This window comes from Somniosus microcephalus, chromosome 2 (assembly GCF_052327205.1).
Source record: "Somniosus microcephalus isolate GS21.2 chromosome 2, FLI_Smic_1.0, whole genome shotgun sequence".
Classification (NCBI taxonomy): Eukaryota; Metazoa; Chordata; class Chondrichthyes; order Squaliformes; family Somniosidae; genus Somniosus; species Somniosus microcephalus.
In genome coordinates this window covers 96,330,448-96,357,029 of record NC_140988.1, presented here as the reverse complement: position 1 = coordinate 96,357,029, position 26,582 = coordinate 96,330,448, and the positions used below count along the sequence as shown (strand labels likewise).

Sequence of the window (26,582 nt, the reverse complement as noted above, 5' to 3'; positions counted from 1 at the left end):
GAAGTGCAATTGTTATATCTTGGGGAGAATCTGGGGGCATGCCCCCTCCCCCCCAGAATAATTTTGATTTTTTAACACTTTTTGGTGAATTTTCCAGCATTTTTAGAGACCAACGAACATGCTCAGAAGAATTAATGCAGGAGTGAGTTTGTTGGGCAAAAAAAAGTATTTCATGCTCAGCGTTCTCAGAATGTTAGCGGTTGCCAACAACATTTGTCTCATATTTCCATGGTAACAATTAAATTGGTTGAACTTAATAATGGCTATAGACTCTTCTTGAACAGTGTGGATCAAGACAGGTGCTTACTTCTGTAGTGTATGTGCTTTAAGTCAGAACTACTTTTTACAGCTCCTGTATACTGTAGTACCGGCAGTGACCACACCGGTATATAAGCTGTGCGCATGCCTCTGTACCCCAGTCTAGAGATTACCCTCCTCCAGTAAAGACCTGTTATTTGTTTATGTACAGCATCCGTGTAATTATTTATCCACTGAACCACGGATCTAAGAGAGAGAGAGAGCCGGGCAGCGTCGACGGGGTAAGAAAGAGGGTGAAGAGAGCAGGGCGCAGCCGAGGGTTGATCACCGAGCGGCGTCGAGGAAAAATACTGCAAACCGGAGAGAGGGTAAGAAACAGCCGGGTTCTAGACTGAGCGGCGTTGACAAATATCAAGAGAAGAACGCGCAGAGCACAGCCAGGGATCACAGGCTGATCAGGGTCCGCGGGGCGAAGCAAGGGGAGACGCCATTGAGCCGCGGAGAAGCAGGGAGAGCGCGGGAGACGCCATTGAGCCGCGGAGAAGCAGGGAGAGCGCGGGAGACGCCATTTTGTGAAGCCGCAGCGGAGAAGACGGGCGAGCGCGGGAAGGAAGGAAAGCGCGGGAGACGCCATTTTATGCCAGCGGAGAAGAAGGGGAAGCGCGGGAGGCGCCATTGGTGATAGTTAACGCACAACCAAGGATGCCGAAGTGTGGCAGTATCTCTACGTTCGACAATGAAGTCGAAGATTGGGCGACATATGTGGAACGTATTGAGGTGTACTGCAGGGCGAATGAAGTGCCAGATGCTAATAAAGCACTGGTTCTGTTAAATTCCATGGGTGCAAAAACTTATGGGTTACTGCAAAATCTAATAACCCCGGAGAAGCCGGTAAACAAGAATTTTGAAAGCATAGTAGAAATCCTACAGGACCACTTAAACCCCACACCGCTGCTGATAGCAGAACGATTTAAGTTCCATAAAAGGAACCAACACAAAGGTGAAAGCAATGCTGAGTACCTAACGGAACTGCGCAAGCTATCGAAATAAGAACATAAGAAATAGGAGCAGGAGTAGGCCAATCGGCCCCTCGAGCCTGCTCCGCCATTCAATAAGATCATGGCTGATCTGATCCTAACCGCCAATCCACTATCACAGAACCATCTCCTGAATCTAACAGAATTAGACACACGAAATAGGAGCAGGATCAGGCTACACGGCCCCTGGGCCCGCTCCGCTACCCACAGGACCATGACCGATCCGAACCTAGACTCATGTCCAAATTCCTGCCCGCTCCCCGTAACCCTTAATTCCCTTTACTTCTAGGAAACTGTCTATTTCTGTTTTAAATTTATGTAATGATGTAGCTTCTACAGCTTTTTGGGGCAGCATATTCCATGGACCTACCACCCTCTGAGTGAAGTAGTTCCTCCTCATCTCAGTTTTGAAAGAGCAGCCCCTTATTCTAAGGCTATGCCCCCTAGTTCTAGTTTCACCCATCATCGGGAACATCCTCCCTGCATCCACCCGATCCAACCCTTTCACAATCTTATATGTTTCAATAAGATCGCCTCTCATTCTTCTGAACTCCAATGAGTAGAGTCCCAATCTACTCAACCTCTCCTCATATGTCCATCCCCTCATCCCCGGGATTAACCGAGTGAACCTTCTTTGTACTGACTCGAGAGCAAGTATGTCCTTTCTTAAGTATAGACACCAAAACTGTACGCAGTATTCCAGGTGCGGTCTCACCAATACCTTGTACAACTGAAGCAATACCTCCCTATTTTTATATTCTATCCCCCTAGCAATGAAAGCCAACATTCCATTGGCCATCTTAATCACTTGCTGCACCTGCATACTAACCTTTTGAGTTTCGTGCACCAGGACCCCCAGATCCCTTTGTACTTCAGTACTTTCCAGTTTCTTGCCATTAAGATAATAACTTGCTCTACGATTTTTCCTGCCAAAGTGCATAACCTCACACTTTCCAGTATTGTATTCCATCTGCCAAATCTCTGCTCACTTACTTAGCCTGTCGATGTCCCCTTGCAGGTTTTTTATGTCCTCCTCACTCACTACTTTCCCTCCCATCTTAGTATCATCTGCAAACTTTGATATGTTACACTCGGTCCCCTCCTCCAAATCGTTAATATAGATTGTAAAGAGTTGGGGACCCAGCACTGACCACTGCAGAACACCACTAGTTACTGATTGCCAGTCTGAGAATGAACCATTTATCCCAACTCTCTGCCTTCTGTTAGATAGCCAATCCTCTATCCATGCCAGAATATTACCCCCAATCCCGTGATTTTTTATCTTAAGCAATAATCTTTTGTGTGGCACCTTGTCAAATGCCAGTTTGGAGCAGGACTAGCAGACACGTTAAGGGACAAGTTTGTGTGTGGGCTACAAAGTGAAGGAACCCAGAAATGGCTTCTATCAGAAAAGGACCTTACGCTGGACAAAGCTTTCAGTATGGCAGTATCACATGAAGCAGCCGCAAGGGGCGCTGCGGAGATACAACGGAGACCGCAAGAATATGGCACCAACGAAATGACCTATGGAACAGGGAAGTGCTATCGCTGCGGCAGAACAACACATGACCAGAAAGATTGTTGGTTCAAGGACCAAGTGTGCAGACAGTGTGGGAAAGTAGGACACATAGCAAGAGTCTGCAGGTCTGGGAAGAAAACCAACAGTAAGAAATCTCCACAGGAGAAGTACAAAAAGGTACACCAGGTGATGGACAGTGGTTCAGACGAACAGAAAAGTGACACAGACTCCGGAAGCAAGGAGCTGGGTTGTCTGAAACTACATAATGTAACCGAAATGGAGGATCACCAGACTATCTGGGTTACACTCAAGATAGACGGAGTCCAAGTGGAAATGGAATTGGACACAGGGTCAGCTCTAACAGTCATAAATCAAAGAGACTACAAGCGGCTATTTTCACACATACCCTTGAAAGCTACAGAGATTGTCTTGAAGACGTATACGGGGCAAAAAGTCTACCCCAAAGGAAAAATAAGGGTGAAAGTGACATATAAAGGTCAGGAAATACCTAAAATGGATATATATGTATTGCCAAATGGAGGACCACCACTGCTAGGACGTGAATGGATCCGGAAGATACATTTAGATTGGCATTCCATACAGGCACTGAAGGTGGAGGCCAAAAAGGATGACGACGTCACACCTGGATGACTGTCAAAAATGCTAACTGACGGAAAAGAAGTGTTCCAGGAGCGACTAGGAATACTAAAAGGAATAACAGCAACAATTAAAATAGAGGATAATGCAAGCCCAAAGTTTCTGAAGGCCAGACCAGTGCCTTATGCGATCAGACCAGCGGTTGAAGCAGAGCTAGAAGGGTTGGAACGTTCAGGAGTACTGTCCAAAGTGGACTGGAGCGAGTGGGCTACACCCATCGTTCCTGTAATGAAGAGGTCGTTGAGTAATACGCCTGGGGAACCAAAGAAGGGCTGCATCTGTGGGGATTTTAAGGTGACAGTGAACCCAGTCCTTCACACGGTGGAATATCCGCTTCCACGAATTGAGGATATTTTCGCCTCGCTATCTGGTGGTAAACGCGTCACCAAAATTGATCTAGCCCAGGCGTACTTGCAAATGGAGGTAGAAGAAGCTTCGAAACATTACCTTACGATCAACACCCATAAAGGTCTCTATCAATACAACCGGCTGGTGTTTGGAGTAGCCTCGGCTCCGGCTATCTGGCAAAGGGCGATGGATCAGGTCCTGCAAGGAATTCCAGGGACCCAGTGTTATTTGGACGACATCTTGGTCACGGGCGAAAATGACGGTGATCACCTCGCTAACTTGGAGAAGGTGCTCGCCAGATTAAAGGAATATGGGCTACGAGCTAATCGCCACAAGTGCGAGTTTTTCCAGAAACAGATCTCGTATTGCGGCCACGTCATCGATGAAGAGGGGTTACATAAGTCCCCTGACAAGATAGAGGCAGTAGTCAAGGCTCCAGCACCGGAAAATGTGTCACAACTGAGGTCGTTCCTCGGGCTGGTAAACTATTACCACAAGTTCTTATCAAATTTGTCTACGGTATTACACCCGCTGAACACCCTGCTGCAAACAGGGGTACCATGGAAGTGGGATGACGAACGTAGACGAGCTTTCCAGAAGTGTAAAGAATTGATCACATCAAAAGAGGTGTTGGCCCATTTCAACCCAGCACTACCAATTCGTTTGGCATGTGATGCATCACCCTACGGCATTGGAGCGGTGCTGTCGCACAAATTCCCAGACGGGTTGGAGAGGCCAGTAGCCTTTGCGTCTCGGTCACTAACCTCAGCCGAGCGCAACTACGCCCAGATTGACAGGGAGGCCCTCAGCCTAGTATGGGGAGTAAAATAATTCAACCACTATCTGCATGGACAGAAGTTCACCTTGCTGACTGACCACCAACCACTTGTCTCCATCTTTAATCCAAAGAAGGGCGTGCCAGTAATGACTGCACAGCGGTTACAAAGATGGTCCCTGTTTCTACGGGTGAATCAATATGAAATAGAATATAAAGGCACAAGACAGCATGGGAACGCTGATGGGCTATCGCGCCTGCCACTGCCTACTGTGGAGGAAGCACCAGCAGTGGACCCTATCGAGATATTTAATTCGTCGATAACTGAACGATTGCCAGTAACAAACGCGGATATAGAGGAGACCCGCAATGATCCGACGCTGTCACGGGTATATGAATTGACGGTGAGGGGATGGCCAACACATGGCGACTCACTGTTGCCAGCATTCTCATCCAGAAGAGAACAGCTGTCAGTATGCCAGGGGACAGTGATGTGTGGATCCAGAGTGGTGATTCCACCCAAGTTAAGGGAGAGAGTGCTAAATGAGCTACATGAAGGTCATCTGGGGGGAGTGAAAATGAAAAGCCTAGCTAGGGCTTATGTGTGGTGGCCGGGAATCGATCAACAAATCGAAGACCTAACTAAGAGCTGCTTAGGATGCCAGAAGGTCCAAAATGCACCACCACATGCCCCTCTACACCCATGGGAGTGGCCCATCTCTCCATGGCAACGGGTGCACATTGATTTCGCTGGTCCATTCATGGACTCAATGTTCTTAATAGCAGTGGATGCTCATTCAAAGTGGCCTGAGGTGATAAAGATGTCTTCAACCACTACAGAGAAAACGATTGCAGTCCTACGGACCATATTTGCCAGAAACGGTTTGCCAGAGCACATCTGCTCTGATAATGGATCACAGTTTGTGTCCGACGAGTTCCAAAAATTCATGAAAAGGAATGGGGTAAGGCATTACACGTCCGCCCCATATCATCCAGCCACCAATGGATTGGCTGAGAGGTTCGTACAAACCTTTAAGAAGGCGATAAAGGCCATTTGCGATGAGGAAATTCCACCACAGCATAAGATGGAGAATTTCTTATTAGCCTACCGAAACGCGACACATGCAGTTACCAACCAGACCCCGGCCATGATGTTCTTTAACCGAAGGTTGAGATCTCGTCTGGACTTGCTCAGACCAAATGTGCGAAGAAATGTTGAGGACAAACAATTCCAGCACATCAACGAGAAGCCGACAAGGAGCTTCAATGTAGGGCAACCAGTCTTGGCCCGGGACTATCGAACAGAGAAGTGGCAACCCGGAACGATATGTACAAGGCAGGGGCCCTTAATGTACACAGTGGATGTCGGGGAGAACATTGTGAGACGCCACGTCGATCAGATCTTAGCATCACAGGAATGCGTCAACCCCATGTCTCGAGTACCTGGGGATGAACCCGACATACCGGTAGCATCTACTTCAGACCCAGTAGCAGTGGAACCCGATGAACTACCCGATGAAAGGGGGTCAGAATCGCCTCTGCACCAAGAACAAGAACCTCCGGAAAGGCGCTATCCCGAAAGGGTCAGGAAGCCGCCCCAAAGACTGAATCTATAAATGGACTTTTGTTATTGAATGTACATGTAAAAATGTAATTGTTATTCGAATATTAAGGGGGTATTATTAATCTAAAAAGGGAGGAATTGTAGTGTATGTGCTTTAAGTCAGAACTACTTTTTACAGCTCCTGTATACTGTAAGTACAGGCAGTGACCACACCGGTATATAAGCTGTGCGCATGCCTCTGTACCCCAGTCTAGAGATTACCCTCCTCCAGTAAAGACCTGTTATTTGTTTATGTACAGCATCCGTGTAATTATTTATCCATTGAACCATGGATCTAACAACTTCTGTTGCTGATTTTGTTGCAGAAAATGACAGCTTCTGTCCGCACTGGAATATTTGTAGAATTCACCTGTTCTGAGTTGAATAGATCTGTAGTAAGACTAAATCGATACCTGAGAAGTTCATCTTTGGGAATGGGGGAGAAATTGCACATTTATTCTTGAAGGTTATACCTTTGGTTGGTTGCCTTCCTCTGAAGATTATGTAGGTTAGGAAGAGTTCATGACTTGGTGAATTGTATATTGTCTGTGGAGCGAATGAGCTTAATGGGCTCAATGCCTTTTCTCATTCCATGTTTTCCTATATTCTTATGTGTACAATGGTGAACATTTGAAATAAATTAGAACCACTGAGCTCAAGATAACAACTATATAAATTTGGTTTGGACATATTGAGGGTGGAATTGACTTGGGTGATAGAGAATTGGCTGCCAGTTTTACACCCTGCCTAATTTTCTTTTCCATTGGGAATGATTTCCTGAGACTGTATCCAGCATTCTATAAGACTGCTTCTCTGACTCTGGCAAGTAGGTCTGAGCACCAGATTCATGAGGGACTGAATTGAACAGTAGAAAATGTTTGCAGATTTTGGAGGCTGTACACTGACAGTGTACTGACATTATACCTCACCATAGCAAATGGCGTGGCTGGCTCCTTCCAAGCCAACACTGGCAACATTTACTGCTTCAGTCTTTTATCCACCAATTCATTAAAAAGTGGACAAGAATCTCATTTGGTGTAGAAAAAGAAATGGTGAGCAGAAGATCTGCAAATGGGCTATGTAAGATAACAAGGGGAGTTGAGGGAGCAAGAGGCCAAAATGGATAAGGGAAAAACAGAAGAGAGATAAAAGTGCAAAGAAAGAATGGAAACAAGGCACTGTTTCCTCCAATTTAAAAGGCAATGACAGCAGAGGTGGAGGTTAAAACTGGTGGAAAACTGGGCGCAAAGCTGAAGCCACCAGTTTATTTTATATAAAAAGAATACTGCATATGCTGGAAATCTGAAATAAAAACAGAAAATGCTGGAGAAACTCAGCAGGTCAGGCAACATCTGTGAAGAGAGAAACAAAGTTAACATTTCAGGTCGATGACCTTTCGTCAGAACTGGAAAAAAGCAGGAAATGGAACAGATTTTTAAGCAAGTGTAGTGGCTGGGAAATGGGGGAGGGGATGAAAGCACAAAAGGGAAGTTCTGTGATAGGATAGAAGGCAGGAGAGATTAAGAGACATTGAGAGACATTAAGAGATATTAAAGGCAAAAGGAGATGGTAATGGGACAGGTTAAGAAACAAAGGATGGCTCTAGATGAAGTGTAAATTGCGTTGGCAGAATGGAAGACAGCTGCCCTGTGGGAGAGAAGAACAGAACAAAAGTGTGGATAAAAAAAGTATATATGATAGGGGCCGGGGTTATGATCTCAAATTGTTGAACTCTATGTTGAGTCCAGAAGGCTGTAAAGTGCCTAATCGGAAGATGAGGTGCTGTTCCTCGAGCTTATGCTGAGCTTCCGTGGAACAATGCAAGAGGCCGAGGACGGTGAGGTCCGAGTGGAAATGGGGCGGTGAATTAAAGTGACAGGCGACCGGAAGCTCGGGGTCCCCCTTACGGAATGAACGGAGGTGTTCCACAAAGCGGTCATCCAATCTGCATTTGGTCTCCCCAATGTAGAGGAGACCACATCGTGAGCAGCGAATATAATATACTATATTGCAAGAAGTACAAGTAAATCGCTGTTTCACCTGGAAGGGGTGTTTGGGGCCCTGGACAGTGGGAAGTGGGGAGGTATAAGGGCATGTGTTGCATCTCCTGCGCTTGCACGGGAAGGTGCCGGGCGAAGGGGAAGGGGTGTTGGGGGCGATAGAGGAGTGGACTAGGGTGTCGCGGAGGGAGCGGTCCCTGCGGAATGCTGAAAGGGGAGGTGAGGAGAAGATGCCTTTGGTGGTGGGATCACGCTGGAGGTGGTGGAAATGGCAGAGGGTGATCCGTTGAATGCGGAGGTTGGTGGGGTGACGGCAGAAGTGCGGGTGATAGAACGGACACGATTAAGGGCCATGTCAACCACTGTAGAGGAGAATCCTCGGTTGAGGAAAAAGGAAGACATGTCAGAAGCACTGGTGGCATCGTCAGAGCAGATGCGATGGAGACGGAAAAACTGGGAGAATGGAATAGAGTCCTTACAGGAGGCAGGGTGGGAGGAAGTGTAGTCCAGGTAGCTGTGGGAGCCAGTGGGCTTGTAGTGAATTTTTGTCAATAACCTATCCCCAGAGATGGAGACGGAGAAGTCGAGGAAGGGAAGGGAAGAGTCGGAGATGGACCATGTGAAGGTGAGGGAAGGGTGGAAGTTGGAAGCAAAGTGAATGAAACTATCTAGTTCAGGGCGAGACGGATCATCCGCCGCCATTCCCGGCATCTCCAGCGCGATCCAACCACCAAACGCATCTTCCCCTCACCTCCCCTTTCAGCATTCCGCAGGGACCGCTCCCTCCGCGACACCCTAGTCCACTCCTCTATCGCCCCCAACACCCCTTCCCCTTCGCCCGGTACCTTCCCGTGCAAGCGCAAGAGATGCAACACATGCCCTTATACCTCCCCACTTCCCACTGTCCAGGGCCCCAAACGCCCCTTCCAGGTGAAACAGCGATTTACTTGTACTTCTTGCAATATAGTATATTGTATTCGCTGCTCACGATGCGGTCTCCTCTACATTGGGGAGACCAAACGCAGATTGGGTGACCGCTTTGCGGAACACCTCCGTTCAGTCCGTAAGGGGGACCCTGAGTTTCCGGTCGCCTGTCACTTTAATTCACCGCTCCACTCCCACTCTGACCTCACCGTCCTCGGCCTCTTGCACTGTTCCCCGGAAGCTCAGCGTAAGCGCGAGGAACAGCACCTCATCTTCCGATTAGGCACTTTACAGCCTTCTGGACTCAACATAGAGTTCAACAATTTGAGATCATAACCCCGGCCCCTACCCCGGCCCCTATCATATATATACTTTTTATTATCCACACTTTTGTTCTGTTCTTCTCTCCCACATGGCAGCTGTCTTTCATTCTGCCAGTGCAATTTACACTTCATCTAGAGCCATCCTTTGTTTCTTAACCTGTCCCATTACCATCTCCTCTTGCCTTTAATATCTCTTAATGTCTCTCAATGTCTCTTAATCTCTCCTGCTTTCTATCCTATCACAGACCTTCCCTTTTGTTCTTTCATCCCCTCCCCCATTTCCCAGCCACTACACTTGCTTAAAAATCTGTTCCATTTCCTGTTTTTTTCCAGTTCTGATGAAAGATCATTAACCTGAAACGTTAACTTTGTTTCTCTCTTCACAGATGCTGCCTGACTTGCTGAGTTTCTCCAGCATTTTCTGAGTTTATTTTATATTCTGGGTTGTTATTTGTTCTGTCCAAAATGAAGGGGAGTGAGATTAACAATATTTATTTTGAAAAATCTGCTATTGCAGAGAAAGATGTGTCAGTTAAAATGACCAAGTAGGAATGTAAGGGCAAATTTACTTATTGTGTGAGTAGAGCTTGCTGTTGGAGCATTGATACTACATTGAGAGCATCTTCAAATAGTTCTACCTCCGGCCCCACTCGCTTTGAGTCTGGCTCGCCATTGAAAGCACAGGATTGGTGAATCGACCTTGTGATATTTTTATTTGGAATTATTAATGGTGTAATTTGTCTTATTGGGAGCTTCAGTTATTCATTTGTTCACAACAGTTGTCACTACATGTACCTGGAAGGGATGTGAAAGGCATGTTAATTATGCACAAACCGATCAGACATGGAGAATTCAGGAAATATCTGAACACTTTGGAATTGGGGAGCTAGGATAAGCTTAGACTTGGGCACAGCTCCTTTATGTCATTAACTAATAGTCAAAAAGATTTTACCCGTTTCAAGTGCTCACTCAAAGCGATCCTCAAGCTCTTGTTCCTCTTGTTCAACATCTCACAGGTCATTAGACTGTAGAAGAAAGCAGTGCAGGCCAGGGGCATGCAGAAATAAAACACAAACAACCACCAGTCCTTCACGGTGATGTAGAACTGAAAGAAAACAAGTAACATTCTGTTAGATGGAAACAGGCCTGATAGAAACAACAAAATACATTGTTCCTTCTAGTCATTCACAAAAACAGCACCTCCAAATATCTACACACCATTATTTTCTTTTAATTCTTTTAAAGCTAAGGTTCACAATACGGGACACCACAATGGTTGAATAGAATAATGAGCCAATTTTCCTGTTGATCGCAATGGCAGTATAACTTTGGCAGGGCAGGATATGAGAACGGATCTGGCCCGGGTAAATTGGAATAAAAGATTGGCAGGCAAAACTGTAATTGAACAATAGGCTGCCTTTAAAGAGATGATTCAGGTACAGTCGAGGTACATTCCCACGAGGAGGAAAAGTAGGGCAACCAGAGCTCCCTGGATGACAAAAGAGAAAGAGAGTAAGATGAAGCAGAAAAAGGGGGCTTATGACAGAGAATACAAGTGAGAACAGGCTGAATATAGAAAGTTCAGAGGAGAAATAGAAAAGGAAATAAGAGGGGCAAAGAGAGATTATGAGAATAGACTGGCAGCTAACATAAAAGGGAATCTAAAAGTCTTCTATAAGCATATAAATAGAAAATGGGTAGTAAGAGGAGGGGTGGGTCTGATTAGGGACCAAAAAGGAGACATACGCGCGGAGGTAGAGGGCATGGCTGAGGTACTAAATGAGTACTTTGCATCTGTCTTTACCAAGGAAGAAGATGCTGCCAAAGTCATAGTGAAAGAGGAGGTAGTGGAGATACTGGATGGGCTAAAAATTGATGAAGAGGAGGTACTAGAAAGGCTGGCAGTACTTAAAGTAGATAAGTCACCAGGACCGGATGGGATGCATCGTCAGATGCTGAGGGAAGTAAATGTGGAAATCGCGGAGGTATTGGCCATAATCTTCCATTCCTCCTTGGATACGGGGATGATGCCAGAGGACTGGAGAATTGCAAATGTTACACCCTTGTTTAAAAAAAATGCAAGGATAAACCCAGCAACTACAGGCCAGTCAGTTTAACTTCAGTAGTGGGGAAGCTTTTAGAAACTATAATCCGGGACAAAATTAACAGTCACTTGGTCAAGTGTAGATTAATTAAGGGAAGCCAGCACGGATTTGTTAAATGCTAATTTGATTGAATTTTTTGATGAGGTAACAGAGAAGTTTGATGAGGGCAATGCGGTTGACGTGGTGTACATGGACGTCCAAAAGGCGTTTGATAAAGTGCCACATAATAGGCTTGCCAGCAAAGTTGAAGCCCATGGAATAAAAGGCACAGTGGCAGCATGGATATGAAATTGGCTAAGTGACAGGAACCAGAGAGTAGTGGTGAACAGCTATTTTTCGGACTGGAGGAAGGTCTAGTGGTGTTTCCCAGGGGTCGGTACTAGGACCGCTGCTTTTCTCGATATATATTAATGACTTGGACGTGGGTGTACCGGGCACAATTTCAAAATTTGCAGATGACACAAAACTTGGAAGTATAGTGAACAGTGAGGAGGATGGTGATAGGCTTCAAGAGGAAATAGACAGGCTGGTGGAATGGGCGGACATGTGGCAGATGAAAATTAACGCAGAAAAGTGCGAAGTGGTATATTTTGGTAGAATGAATGAGGAGAGGAAATATAAACTAAAGGGTACAATCCTAAAGTGGGTGCAAGAACAGAGAGACCTGGGGGTATCTGTGCACAAATCGTTGAAGATGGCAAGGCAGGTTGAGAAAGCGGTTAAAAAAGCATATGGGAGCCTGGGCTTTATAAATAGAGGCATAGAGTACAAAAGCAAGGAAGTTATGATGAATCTTTATAAAACACTGGTTCAGCAACATCTGGAGTATTGTGTCCAATTCTGGGCACCGCACTTTAGGAAGGATGTGAAGACTTTAGAGAGAGTGCAGAAAAGATTTACAAGAATGGTTCCAGGAATGAGGGATTACAGTTACATGGATAGACTGGAGAAGTTGAATTCCAGAGAATTGAGAGTGACTGCCCTTGATATCAAGGCAGCATTTGACCGAGTGTGGCATCAAGGAGCCCTAGTAAAACTGAAGTCAGTGGGAATCAGCGGGAAAACTCTCCACTGGCTGGAGTCATACCTAGCACAAAGGAAGATGGTTGTGTTGATTGAAGGTCAATCATCACAGCACCAGGACATCGCTGCAGGAGTTCCTCAGGGCAGTGTCTTAGGCCCAACCATCTTCAGCTGCTTCATCAATGACCTTCCCTCCAATATAAGGTCAGAAATGGGGATGTTCGCTGATGACTGCACAGTGTTCAGTGCCATTCACAACTCCTCAGATAATGAAGCAGCCCATGCCCGCATGCAAAAAGACCTGGACGACATTCAGGCTTGGGCTAATAAGTGGCAGGTAACATTTGCGCCACACAAGTGCCAGGCAATGACTATCTCCAACAAGCGAGAGTCTAACCACCGCCCCTTGCCATTCAATGGCATTACCATCGCCGAATCCCGCACCATCAACATCCTGGAGGTCACCATTGACCAGAAACTTAACTGGACTAGCCACATAAATACTGTGGCAACAAGAGGAGGCCAGAGGCTGGGTATTCTGCGGTGAGTGTCTCACCTCCTGACTCCCCAAAGCCTTTCCACCATTTACAAGGCACAAGTAAGGAGTGTGATGGAATACTCTCTACTTGCCTGGATGAGTGCAGCTCCAACAACACTCAAGAAGCTCGACAGTGTCGACACCATCCAGGACAAAGCAGCCCACTTGATTGGCACCCCATCCACCACCTTAAACATTCACTCCCTCCACCACCAGCGTACCGTGGCTACAGTGTGTACTATCTACAAGATGCACTGCAGCAACTTGCCAAGGCTTCTTCGGCAGCACTTCCCAAACCAGCGACCTCTTCCACCTAGAAGGATGAAGGCAGCAGACTCATAGGAACACCATCACCTACAAGTTCCCCATCAAGTCACTCACTATCCTGACTTGGAAGTATATCGCTGATCCTTCATCATCGCTGGGTCAAAATCCTGGAACTCCCTCCCTAACAGCACTGTGGGAGTACCTTCACCACATGGACTGCAGCGGTTCAAGAAGATGGCTCACCACCACCTTCTCAAGGGCAATTAGGGATGGGCAATAAATGCTGGCCTAGCCAGCGACACCCACATCCCATAAACGAATAAAAAAAATTCTGGAGTTGTTCTCCTTAGAGCAGAGAAGATTGAGAAGAGATTTGATAGAGATATTCAAAATCATGATGGGTCTAGACAGAGTAGATAGAGAGAAATTGTTCCCAATGGCGGAAAGGTCAAGAACCAGAGGACACAGGTTTAAGGTGATTGGCAGAAGATCCAAAGGTGACATGAGGAAAATCTTTTTTACGCAGTGAGTGGTTATGATCTGGAATGCACTGCCTGAAAGGGTGGTGGAGGCAGATTCAATAGTGGCTTTCAAAAAGGGTGTTGGATAAGTACCTGAAGGAAAAAAAAATGCAGGGCTACGGGGAAAGGGCGGGGGAGTGGGACTAGCTGAATTGCTCTTGCAGAGAGCCGGCATGGGCTCGACAGGTCGAATAGACTCCTACTATGCTGTAACCATTCTATGATTACAATTAGTTTGATCATTTTTGATTCTCTTTCTCCACCAAGTGCATCATAAATACTTTAAAACTCTTGAATCATGAGGATGGGAATATTATACATAACATGTCCACAGTGAAACAGCTAGAAATATGTCTTAATTCATTTTTTTTTTGAAAGTGGAGCCTCCTTTTAAGGTATTTTCCGTCCCTCTTCTTTCTTGAATCTCTCTGCACCATCTCTGGCTGAGACGGGTGGGTGGATGGCCTGCTTCGAGAGCTCCGTTAATACAAGTCTGAAACTGTCTGAAAGCAGTTCACCCAGGGCCTCTCTTACACATCATCAACTAGGCTTGCCAACCCTCCAGGGTTGCCCTGGAGGCTCCAGGAATTAAAGATTAATCTCCCGGACACTGCTACGAGCACCCAAGAGAAAAATCATAAGGGCATTAAAAAATAATTGTGTCTGTACAGTTATAAAAATATTGGAGATGGGGAAAAAGGCTGTTTGACTGGATGGGGCAGTTGATGCCATAAGGTCATGTTGTGAAACCTACAAGAATACATCCCACCAGAGTTGGCAACCGCATCACCAACCAGCTAAATGTAGAGTCACACTGACTGACACCTTGGAGCTGCCCAGCCGCCTGTCCTCATTGGTTATTATTTAAGCGTATAAAAGTAAATTTTCCAATTGCTGTGCCAACGCGATGGGACCGGAGCATGGTGAGCTTGCTGCTTCCCAACCTCCTGCCAGGCTCATTTTCCAGGATTTACTGGGGTCGGCCTCAATTAAATGTACACATGGTGCTCCCGTGGGCCTCTGTGAGAGTGCTCACCAATGGGGAGAGCACAGGGAATTACGTGTCAGCGTAGTTAAAGGACTACAGGCAAACTTCAAAGGGATGCAGCTGTTTAAAGATAAGTGGTTGCATACATCAGGGAAAAACATTTCCAGCCTTTATGTAGGATGTAGATATTTAAAAACTTAATTTTCAGCCTTATCAAAGATTGTACGGGGCAAGAATGTGGCCAGCAAAATACAAATTAACTGTGGAGACAAAATACAGCTTTTGTAGTGACGCAGCAACCCAACCCTTGATTAGATGGCCGGAGGTGTTGTCATATGAGGTTGATGCAAGGCTGGTTGTCCTGTTTGGCACTTAGGGCACCCTCCCTAGAGGACAGCAGCGCAGCCTACCTGGCAGAAGGTGGCAGCCAGGTTCAATGTTGCATGCAATACCTGCAAAACCTTCAAAGAGATGCGGAAGAACATGGCGCACCTTAAGGAAGACAGCACAAGAGAAGACAACCCAGCCATACCATTTAGCAGATAGATGGCACAAGTATAGATGCTGCAAAATGTTGCCTGTCAACCTGTTCCATACTTGCTGCTAGTCCATGCCAAACTCTCACACAGCCTTATAGCTCTTTCATTGTTGACCATGCACGCCCTTACTGCAGCTGCAACTTACAAATGAAAGCTTCTCACATCTTCAAAGGGCTTCACACATAAAAGCACTGTAACACAACCTAGCTGCATGATCAATTGCTGATACACAGGATGGCTGCTGCTGGGATACATGTTTGACACTGTACACATGTTCCTTTCACATTACATGTCAAGGCTACTTCCCTGCTTGCACAAGGTGCCGCCTAATATAAAGGAACTGACCCAAGGCTCAGAAATTACAAGCTATTGGCCTAGAAATTTGATTAAGCCCAAAAACGGACGTGTGCCACCGCGGGCCAAGGTTAACGGCTGCCCGCAAAAAGAGCGCAGGCAGTGGTATTTTAGTGCTGCCTGCTGATTGAAATGATCCGAGCGCAAAACCTACTGTGCAACAGGCAGTAGTCTCAGCAGGAGGCCCAACGTAGTGTGGCCGCAGCATCCCTGGAGCGAGACAGCGTTATCTTCAAACTAGCCTGTCATTTTAGAAAGCAGTGTCAAGCCCTTAAAGAGGAACTGCCTTCTAAAATGAAAAAAAAAACATTTAAATCTAGGCATCTTTAGCCCTTAGAACTCAACTACCTTCTGAAAAAAATAAATATTACAAATAATTCCAAAATGGCAGTCTTCGGCTCTTAAAGCTGAACTGTCTTCTGTACATAAAAAAATGGGCAAAGTGTTTCAGCACCAACAAAAATGGCTCAACAAGCCAGGGAAAGGGCACCCAGGGTCTTGCACGCAGCACAACAGCTTTGTGCAGGGTTCAACACTGCAAGAGAGGTCCTCTACCCACAGGGACCAGGAGCCCTCCAGAAAGAAGGATGTGGGATCAGATCGCTGAGGCTGTCACTGCCAGCAATGTCACCCCCAGGACCTGGCTCCAGTGTCCAAAGAAGTTTCATGACCTCAGATGAGTGGTCAAGGTCAGTGACTGCATCTTCAAAAACCAACTGCACCACTAGCCTCACACACTGCTCAATACACAACTCCCCCTCCACATCACTCACCTATCAACAATCTGTACCAAACACAAGGCACACCTCATATTCCTAGCTTCACCTCACCCCCTTGAAGGAGACGGTACAGGCCATTCTTGGCAGCGGCATGGTTGAGCCCTTTGCCAGTGGCGGGGCTGAAGGAATACAAGATGCTGGTATCCTCATACGTTAGTCTCCTTCTCACATCCCACTTCCCCCTCATTCCACAATATCTTCTGATTTACAAGGTGCGCATAGTGTAAGCATGCACCTCTTGCTTTCCCACCCTCCCCTCACCACAACGCGACCCTTCTGCCTTCCTCATTTCAGACACCCAAGAAATGCAGCCTGCCCAGCCAATGGTTGACCAAGAAGAGGGAGAGGAGAGCGAAGAAGAAGAAAAAGAAGAAACACCATCACTCAATTTGACACTCCCAGCCACCAGCTCCTCGAGGTCGTCCTTCAAGGCCATCTGCAGTGTCCTCCACTGAAAGTCAGCAGCCTTTCACCAGCCATGCTGCAGCCACTGGGCTAGCACTGCATTACATAACTAGGATAGGCAAAGGCACACGCAATACAGTCACTAAGGAATGCACAAGGGTGATTAGTTGATTTCTTGATCTCATATTAGATGTATTTATGGATAAAGTTATATTGGAAAGTTTGCTTTGTGGTGGCTTTTATTTCAGCATTGTGGCCAAGAGGACGCTGTGATGGTCAGTAACAAAGGGAAAGTAAGGTAAATGTTGAAGGGGGAATTGGCGCTATGGTCACTGGTACCGCATGCAGATGATTCCATCCCGAATATCCCGGCCAGAAAGGGGCTGTCTGGGTTGCATCCTTCCTTCCGCTTCCTCCTCTTCTGCATTTTCCTCTTCTGCGTCTTCTTCTTCTGCTTCCTCCTCCTCCGCTTCCTCCTCTTCAGCTTCCTCCTCTTACCTCTGCGAGCAGCTTGTCCCCTTTGCTGCCTCTGCTTCATCTCCCCAGGACTGTGAGCAAGTGGTCTTCTCAGAGGCCAAATACTATGGATGCTGGAAATTGGAAATAAAAGCAGAAAATGCTGGAAATACTCAGCAGGTCAGACAACATCTCGACCTGAGACGTTAACTCTGTTTCTCTCTCCATGGATGCTGCCTGACCTGCTGAGTATTTGTAGCATTTTCTGTCTTCTCAGAGGCCTTCCTTTACCATGAAGACTTGCAAGTGTCCAGCAGCACTCCCTGCATACTTTAAGAATTTTTTTAATCTATTGCCCCAAGCCACTACTTCAATAAAATATTTTAAAATCAGTCCAAAAGCTGAAAGCCAAACTTACCTGAAAGATGTGTGTGTCCCTTTAAGAAGCGCTGACAGTGTCTCTGCAGGGTTGCTTCACGCACGCTTTTCTGTGCGTGTTCAGGACACAGTGTAATGGAGAGCGAGAACGTCCAAAAAATCAGGCGTTGTACGCCGATTGACATCACAATCTGCTTATTTAAATTTGAAAGGCCAGTGCTCTCAACGGCAGCGCAATGGCCCTTACCAAAATGGTGGCTGCTGTGTCCCACACCAGAAGCGAGACAGCCTCCATTTTTTCTACAAATTCTGGGCACCACACTTTAGGAAGGACATGAAGGCTTTGGAGAGGGTACAAAAGGGATTTACTTAAATGGTTCCAGGGATGAGGGAATACAGTTACGTGGACAGACTAGAAAATCTGGGGTTGTTCTCCTTAGAGCAGAGAAGACTAAGAGGAGATTTGATAGAGGTATTTCAAATCAGGAAGGGTTTAGATAGAGTAAATAAAGACAAACTGTTTCCAATGGCTGAAGAGTCGATAACCAGGGGGCACAGATTTAAGGTGATTAGCAAAAGAACCAGAGGCGGCATGAGGAAAAATCTTTTTATGCAACGAACAGTTAGAATTTGGAATGCACTACCTGATTCAATAGTAGCCTTCAAAAGGGAATTGGATAAATACTTGAAGGAGAAAAAATTGCAGGGATACGGGGAAAGAGTGGGGGAGTGGGACTAACTAGATTGCTCTTCGAAAGAGCCAGCGCAGACTTGATGGGCCGAATGGCCTCCTTATGTGCTGTACTATTCTATGATTCTATGAAAACATGCCTTCACGGCCGGCGTTACAACATCGAATTTCTAGGCCATTGACTTTATTGGAGGAGGTCTATAAAAGCATGGCGGTATAGGGACAAGTGAAGGCCAAAGCCTCCCCCAAGTTCTGGGTTAATACCACGCAGCTCTTAAGTTTTGTTGCCCTTCTCACTCACTGACAATCATGTCAAGAGTTGCAGAGAGATCGAGGAGGAATAATGCACCACAGTCACAGTCACAGAGGATTTCATCTTTGGCTTTGATTAGTGCCATGTTAGTTCTGTGGCAGGGGCAGGGACCTGATTGAAGAGATTTAAAAAGGGAGGTGCGGGAAAGATGGGCACAGATATTGGAGAAGAAAGGGAGATTGGAGATTACTTTGCAAGGAAAGAGGTGTCAAGGGTGAGTTTTCTGAGGAGAGGTGTGATGATGGAAGTTTTAAAAAGGAAGGGGACAGTCCCTGAGGAGTGGGAACCATTTACAATGTCTGCTAGCAGAGGGGCCGGAAAGGGAAACTGGTGGTCGTCAGTTTAGTGGGAATGGGGTCAAGAGAGCAGGAGGTGGGTCTCATGGACGAGATGAGCTCAGAGAGGACATGAGGAGAGATGGGGGAAAACTAGAGAGTGATGTGGCTTCAAAACTAGGCCGAGGGGGAAGTCTATGGGGAGGTTTGACTTGGTGGGAAAGGGTAAGGGGGGGAAGTAGTAGAGACAGTTGAACAGATGGTCTCAACTTTAGAGACACTGAAGTCCATGACATCCTCGTACATGTTGTTGGAGGCAAAGGTGTGTACGCTAGAGGAGATGGGTTTAAGGAGATGGTTGGCAGTGGAGAAAAAAAACTGTGGGTTATCCTTGTTCTCCAGGATGATCCTGGAGTAGTGGGAGGCTTTGGCAGAGGAGACTGAGGCCCAATAGTGCTTGATGTGGTCCAGCGAGATCTGGTGATGGATGGCTAAACCAGTTGTGCACTAGATACTCAAGTGTTCAAGTCTGCACCCCTTGGACTCGAGGGAGTGAAGATAGGAGCCATTCCAGATATGTGCAAAAGTTTAAGAAATTAAGGAAAAATCTATTCAGTATAGAGAGACAAATGTTTTTTAAAATTATGGAAGCTTGGGTTACAGAATAAAGATATAATGGACTACAAAGGTCTTTGTCATTTAAGAGATAACATTTTTGGAAATAGTTCAGCTATTTTAAGAAAAGTTTACTTGATTAGGAAGTAAAACTCTCAAGCAGCTAGAAGAACGTGCCAATCATTTTATAGCCTTGAGAGCGAAGGTGAACTATCGCATGGGTGGGAGGTCAGCTACCTACCCCGTCCCACAAACGCTTGGTGTGCCAACTGGTCAGTCTACCCAGAGTGAGTCTAAGTCAGAGCAGCCGAACAAATGCTGGGGACAATGAAATCAGGGGCTAGATTTTCAGTTGCTTGCGCCAGCAGTTAGCGCCTTAAGAGAAGTGAATTCCGGGCGCTATGCGTGTAGCGCCCGGGCGCAGCGCAGTTTGCGCCTCGCCCCAAATTAAGTTGGCCGTTAGCGCCGGCGCAAAGTTTAGCGCCCGCCCGGATGCGTGCGCAGAAAATGACGTCACATCCTCGTGCAACGCCCTTTGGCCGCCCCGATTCCAAACTTCAGTCGGACCGCCCCATTGTGCGGCTGGCGGCCGGAGCGTTTGAAAAAAGGAACGCAACACAACCAGCGCGGGCCCCGGGGGGCGCAAATTAAAGGGGACGTGCCCTCCAGTATAAAGGCCAGCCATTTTTCAGCAAACACTCTTATGCAACGCATTTCTGGACACACAACAAGGAGGATAGCTAACTGGTTTCAAGCAGCAACAGCTCAGGTATTTTTGGACTCAGGCCAGAGCGCTGCAAGTGGCCTTTTGGAAATTTGAGTGTTTGCCAGGATTTGATGGGGGTTGCATGGGGTGCCAACGCGGAGCTGCAGCGCCATGTCCGTAGGGCTCGCAGATGCATTGTGAGAGGGGCAGCCCTGGCTAGAGGCAGAGGGGGCTACAGGCGTCGGCCACGTAGGCCTTACCCAGTCAGGCTATACCGCCAGCAGCGCTCCTACCTAAACATGAGTGCCTTGCGATGTGTTAGAAGGCTCCGATTCCGAAAGGAGGTGATTGCAGAGATCTGCCACCTGCTTCGCAGAGATCTGCGGCCAAAGCTCAGGTGCAGGACGTCTCTGTCGGTGGAAGTGAAGGTGACGGTGGCATTGAACTTCTATGCCACCGGCTCCTTCCAATCCGCTGCTGGGGACATAGCAAACATCTCCCAGTACGGCGCGCATCGCTGCATCCGCCAGGTGACCGAAGCACTGTTCAGAAGGAGAAGCCAATTCATCTCCTTCCCCATGGCCCTGGAGAGCCAGCATCAGCGCGCATTGGGATTTGCCAGACTCGGGGACTTCCCCTTGGTGCAGGGCGCCATTGACTGTACGCATGTGGCTTTGCGGGCCCCTCTGGAGCATGGCGAGCAGTATCGCAACAGGAAGGGCTACCATTCTCTGAATGTGCAGCTGGTCTGTGACCACAAGCAGCGCATCATGGCTGTCAATGCCAGCTTCCCAGGCAGCAGCCACGATGCCTTTATCCTGCGGCAGAGTACTGTGCATGACATGTTCGAGGCACAGCCTCCCCCAAGAGGATGGCTACTCGGGGACAAAGGCTATCCTTTGTGTACCTGGCTCATGACCCCGCTCCGCGCGCCCAGGACCGCTGCTGAAGAGGCTTACAACGAGAGCCATCAAACCACCCGCAACATCATCGAGCAAACTATTGGGGTCCTCAAGCAGCGGTTCCGCTGCCTTGATCGCTCCGGAGGAGCTCTCCAGTATTCGCCGGACCGGGTCTCCCAATTTGTGGTAGTTTGCTGCATGCTACACAACCTGGCTATCCGCAGGACTCAGGCACTGCCACCTGACGTTGGAGCAGCACCTCAGGAGGAGGAGCAGGAGGAGCAGGAGGAGGAGGAGGAGGAGCAGGAGTACGTTCCCAGGAGGGAGCGACCAGGGCCAAGGGCCGCGCGACGCCACCTTATTACACGGTACTTCTAAGCCCCCTGTCAGGGAATGCCTTGGGGCCATGAGGGAAGATGAATGCAGCCGCTCCGCAAGCCCTCAGCCGGCGAAGCCAACAAACACTAAGAAGAACAATCATGGAGACTGCATGAATAAAGATAACTATTTATTACACAAAAATGAAAACCCCTTCCCACATGAATCCCCAAAAACAATCATCGGGCCCCACAAAAAGCCCAACAAACAACTCACTCCCACAAACTGGGGAGGAGTCACTACACATTTGAACAACCCGGGCCTCAACCTCGGCCTAACGCAAAAAATAAGCCCACGAACCAAACAACCATGGGCAATAGAAAGATGGCCACCGCCATATAAAATGAAAGCTGGCCACACCCTCTACTGAGTGGCCCGCGAGGGCGAGACCTTGCCCAGCCTTTTGCCTCACCTGCCCGGCCTGCTGCTCCTTCGCAAGCTCTGCCCAGTGGCTGCTGCGAGGCTGGGGGAAGGCGCCTGAGGCTCAGATGTCCTTCCGCCACATGCCGCTGGGGGGCGGCCTACACGGCCTTTGGGCCTCGAGGGGCCGTCTGCTGAGTGGCGCACCTGAGCCTGGCCAACATCAGCTCCGGCCGCTTGCCCTTGACGCCCCAGTGGGGGAATGGCGGCGACGGATGGCGCAATGTGGGCCAGCTGGCGTCTGGGATGCGCTGGCTGGTGCCGTGGCGCGCTGGCACTCGGCCGGGCCCGCACTGCAGGATCCGCAACAATCAGCCGAGGGGCGGCTCGCTGGGATGCTGCAGCGCGGCGGCTGCCCTGGCGATGCCTGCCTGAGACAGCGCGTGTGGCAGCAGTGAGTGCCCCTGTTGTCCTGGTGTGCGCCCGCATCACACCCGCCAGGGTCTTGACGGCATCAGCCAGCATGCGGCCACTCGCGGAAGTTGATGCCCCGAACTCGCGCACACTGGTCGCCAGCGACTCGATGGCCTCAGGCATGCGCCCCACCACGCTCATGAGCTCCGTGTGGCGCCGGTCCGAATCCTCGGCCATCTTATCCAGCTTCCGCGCCTCCTCCGAGGTGAAGGTGTCCGGACTGGATTCGCGACTCTCCCGCTGGGGAGGAGGGGACCGAAGTAGGGGAACCTTGCCACGTTGGTGGCGGCGAGTGTGCCGATCAACAGCACTCCCCTCTGATCCGTCCCCCCTTTGGGGGGAAGGCCGTGGGCCACGTGCACGGCTCCTGGGTGGCTGGACGCCACTGGTCCCAGAAGCTGCATTCCCCTGCGACAGCTCGTCCAGGCACTCATCCAGTGAGGACGTGTCAAGCATTTCGTCCTCTCCTGCGGGACCTGAGTGTTCCCCCGATGGTCCAGCTTGCTGTTGCTCCTCCTCCTCCTCCTCCTCCTGCTCGGAGGGGCTGTCACTGGCAGCTTCAGGGTCCTGGTCGTCACCAGCTGAAAGCAGGAATGCACAAGACTAGCTTCAGAGTGAGGAGACGGCGTCAGCGAGGGAGTTAGGACTGGTGGCATTCAGCGCATTGGTGGGACAGTGGCAAAGGAGGTAGCTCGGATGCGCAAGTGCGACGCGAGAGGGCCAAAAGGCGAGGTCCTTACCATTGCCGGGCAGTGGAGGCTCGGCTACTCCGCACGCTGTGGGGACGATCAGCCGGGCTCCCATGAGCACACACACGCGCTCCTCCAGCCGAGTGAGCTTCTGCAGCTTGGCGCGTCCTCCCCTGGCCCTGGCACGGGCCTGGCGATTATAGGCAACTTTAGCCTGCAAGAGAAAGGACGGGCTGTAAGTGCGCAGTGTAGCCCTGATGTAGTGTGCACTGCCTCCCATGGTGGAATAGCTTGGCCAGACTGTAGCCCTGATGTAGTGTGCACTGCCTCCCATGGTGGAATAGCTTGGCCAGGGTGTAGCCCTGATGTCCTGTGCACTGCCTCCCATGGTGGAATAGCTTGGCCAGAGTGTAGCCCTGATGTAGTGTGCACTGCCTCCCATGGTGGAATAGCTTGGCCAGAGTGTAGCCCTGATGTCCTGTGCACTGCCTCCCATGGTGGAATAGCTTGGCCAGAGTGTAGCCCTGATGTAGTGTGCACTGCCTCCCATGGTGGAATAGCTTGGCCAGAGTGTAGCCCTGATGTCCTGTGCACTGCCTCCAATGGTGGAATAGCTTGGCCAGAGTGTAGAGTGCAGAATGGCCAATTGATGCTCATGCCTGTCCCAATGCTGCTGGCTGAGGGCTGGCCATTAGGACTTTGAGTTCCCTTTGCCCATCATGTCAGGTGTACATGCAAGAATGAGGAGGAGACTGGAAAGGGTACTCACCCTGACAATCCTGGTCAGGTCGTTGTATTTTTTACGACATTGTTTGTGGGTCCTGGGGGCATCGCCGGTGAACGTCACCCTGTGGGCGATCTGCTTCCAGGCTCTGGTGTAATCGTGGTGGTTCGGATTCCTCCCACTCTCTGGGAACAAGATCCTGCGCCTCTGCTCCAGAGCTGTGACCATTATTTCCAGATCACCCTCTGAGAAGCGCAGGGCACGCTCACGGGCCTTCTCTGGCGTTGCCATGACTCCCTGGGGCTGAGCAGCAGTGTTGAGGCCTCTTTGCAAGGCTGCAGTGTGCAGGGCGTGGCAGCAGACCAATTCGTCCCTTCCCCCTTTAAGAGCTGGTCGGCGCCACGGGGTCTGCTGTCAATCAAAAAATGACCGCACCCGCGCTGCGCCCCGCCTGGGCGCTATCCCTCTGGACCGCCGGCTTAGCGCCTAAAGATAGTAGTGGAACGCCTCTTTTAGCGCTCCAACAACCTCTTAGGGCGAAGCCACTGAATTTCCGGCAACGGGGCGCAACTTACGGGCGGGCGCTAACTTCGGGCGGGCGCTAAGGTTAGCGCCCCAAAACTGGCTATACTGAAATTCTAGGCCCAGGTGTTTTAAGTGTGGCAAGATGGACCACCTCTGTTGGTCTTTTAGTAATCCTGCAACACAAGCTGGGAGACCCTGTGCGGATACAAGGTATGAGACGACCAGTTATGCGGTGACCACAGATATAGACAGGGTAACTCCTTTCCACCACCCAATCATGGTGAATAGAGTTTTCACACATCATATCAGTTTGGTGTTTGTTAAGATATTCTAGTAACATTCATTTCTAATATGTTGAAATAGCTCATTCATTTGGACCAGTCAGGATAACTGACGGGGAGCCCACACCTAGCTGGGCAGAAGCAGGTTTGATTGGCAGCTCAACTGACCAATCGCTGACATGGAAAGCTGGAGGAGGGTCAATATTCAAGTCTTTGGCATCCTGTCCAGCTGGGACACACGGGTAGTCTGGAGATATTTGTAAGGGAAATAATTAGAGAGAGCGAGAACTCTCTTCTAAAGGTTAGAGCTGACTAGTTTCAGATATTTGCTGGTCCCTAAAGTGAATTTAGCCTGCTAACAGGGATAGAGTGACATGTTGTTACTTTCTATGTTAAAAGGAACATTATGGAATAGATTGACTGCCAATGAAAACTGTATTCTGTTCATTCTTTATATTTTAATTAAAATAAACCAGATTGTTGGTTTACAATTGGCCTTGTTTAACGAGAATGTTTATCAGTCTACCTTGTGGGGAGTTAGAAGAAATGCACGTGGTACTATGTGTGAGATTAGTTATTATTATTTTTTAAATCTCCAACAATAATTAAAAGCTGAAGGAATGAGACTCCACACTTGTAAAAGTTCATTTTCAGTGACAGAGAGGTTGTTTGGCAGTAATGAATACTTACCATGCCGTTAAAAATTTACTTACACTGGAATGGACAATCCTTTTGGTGTGTTTAGTGGGTATCTATCAGGTATTGAAATATATGCCGTTCCATGTATTTCAATGCTGAGTCTCTCGCTGCAATACCGGTACAGCACAGCTTCTGGAGGAGCAGGGCAACTCGGACAGCAACTTCCGGATTTCCGCATTTAGCTGCTCAATCAGAAATTGCTTTCTGATTTACTCTTTAATAACAGAGAGCGCTGATAGCCTCACTGTTATTTCTACTGCAAAATCTGAACCATTATATCAGAACTAGGCAGAAAAAGTGATCGTAGGGGACGTGGGTCTGCTGACAGGAGATACTGGAGACTCTGAACCTGAGCAAATATATAGCACAGACCCATCATTTGTAACAAGCACTTTTCAGATCGGCTCTTCTTTTACCATTTTCCTGTTCTGACGAACCTTTGTGAATCTTTCTATCACAGTGGGCTTTTTGCTGATTTTGCAGGCATCTGGCTGTTATTGTTTCCAAATGAATATTCCCAACATGTTCTTATGCCAAAATAGATTTAGAAACACAAAACAAACCACAAAAAACCCCCAAAAAACAGCAACCGACACAAAAATCACATCAAAGCCGTTATGAAACATCAGCATTAAAAAGTCATTTGAAAAAAACCCCAGAAAAATATTCAATCTGCCCCTTAGGATCTCCTTTCCGAATAGAATTTTTCCTTACCCCACTCCAGCTGGGGGAGCACGATCCCATCCCCCTTGTTAAACAAAAAGTAATCATGTATTTACATAAATGAAGACCATATTTAAATATTAAAATTAAGCCCTCACACTAATAGCGGGTCATTTTAACCTGAACCGCCCATTGGGAAACCCACGGGATTGGGTGTAACACTGGTTTTACACCCCAGCTGATTCTACTCTCCATTGTAGTCAATAACGATCCCATTGGTTTCCTGACCAGGAAGTTAGGTTAAAATTACCCACTAAATGTACAGTACAAGAGCAATTTATGAGGACATGAAACCTGACTGTAAAGTTCCATGTGGCCTGAATCTTGCTGGTGGGAATATTTCCCCTTATAGCCACCTATTTGCATATCAGTGCTTATTTCATTCTAGCCATTTTCCTTGCTGAACTATGCAAAATAATAAAATCGGCCA

General features: G+C 48.1%; 1 protein-coding gene across 1 annotated transcript in view; it reads right to left on the bottom strand.

Annotated features, from left to right (window-relative positions):
- The window catches only part of ednraa (endothelin receptor type Aa), an 84,381-nt gene that overhangs the window by 9,221 nt on the left and 48,578 nt on the right, over nucleotides 1-26,582 (bottom strand). The window contains exon 4 of the mRNA XM_086011475.1: nucleotides 10,397-10,549. Coding sequence (XP_085867601.1) covers nucleotides 10,397-10,549 — 153 coding nt within the window. The remainder of the gene's footprint in view (nucleotides 1-10,396; nucleotides 10,550-26,582) is intronic.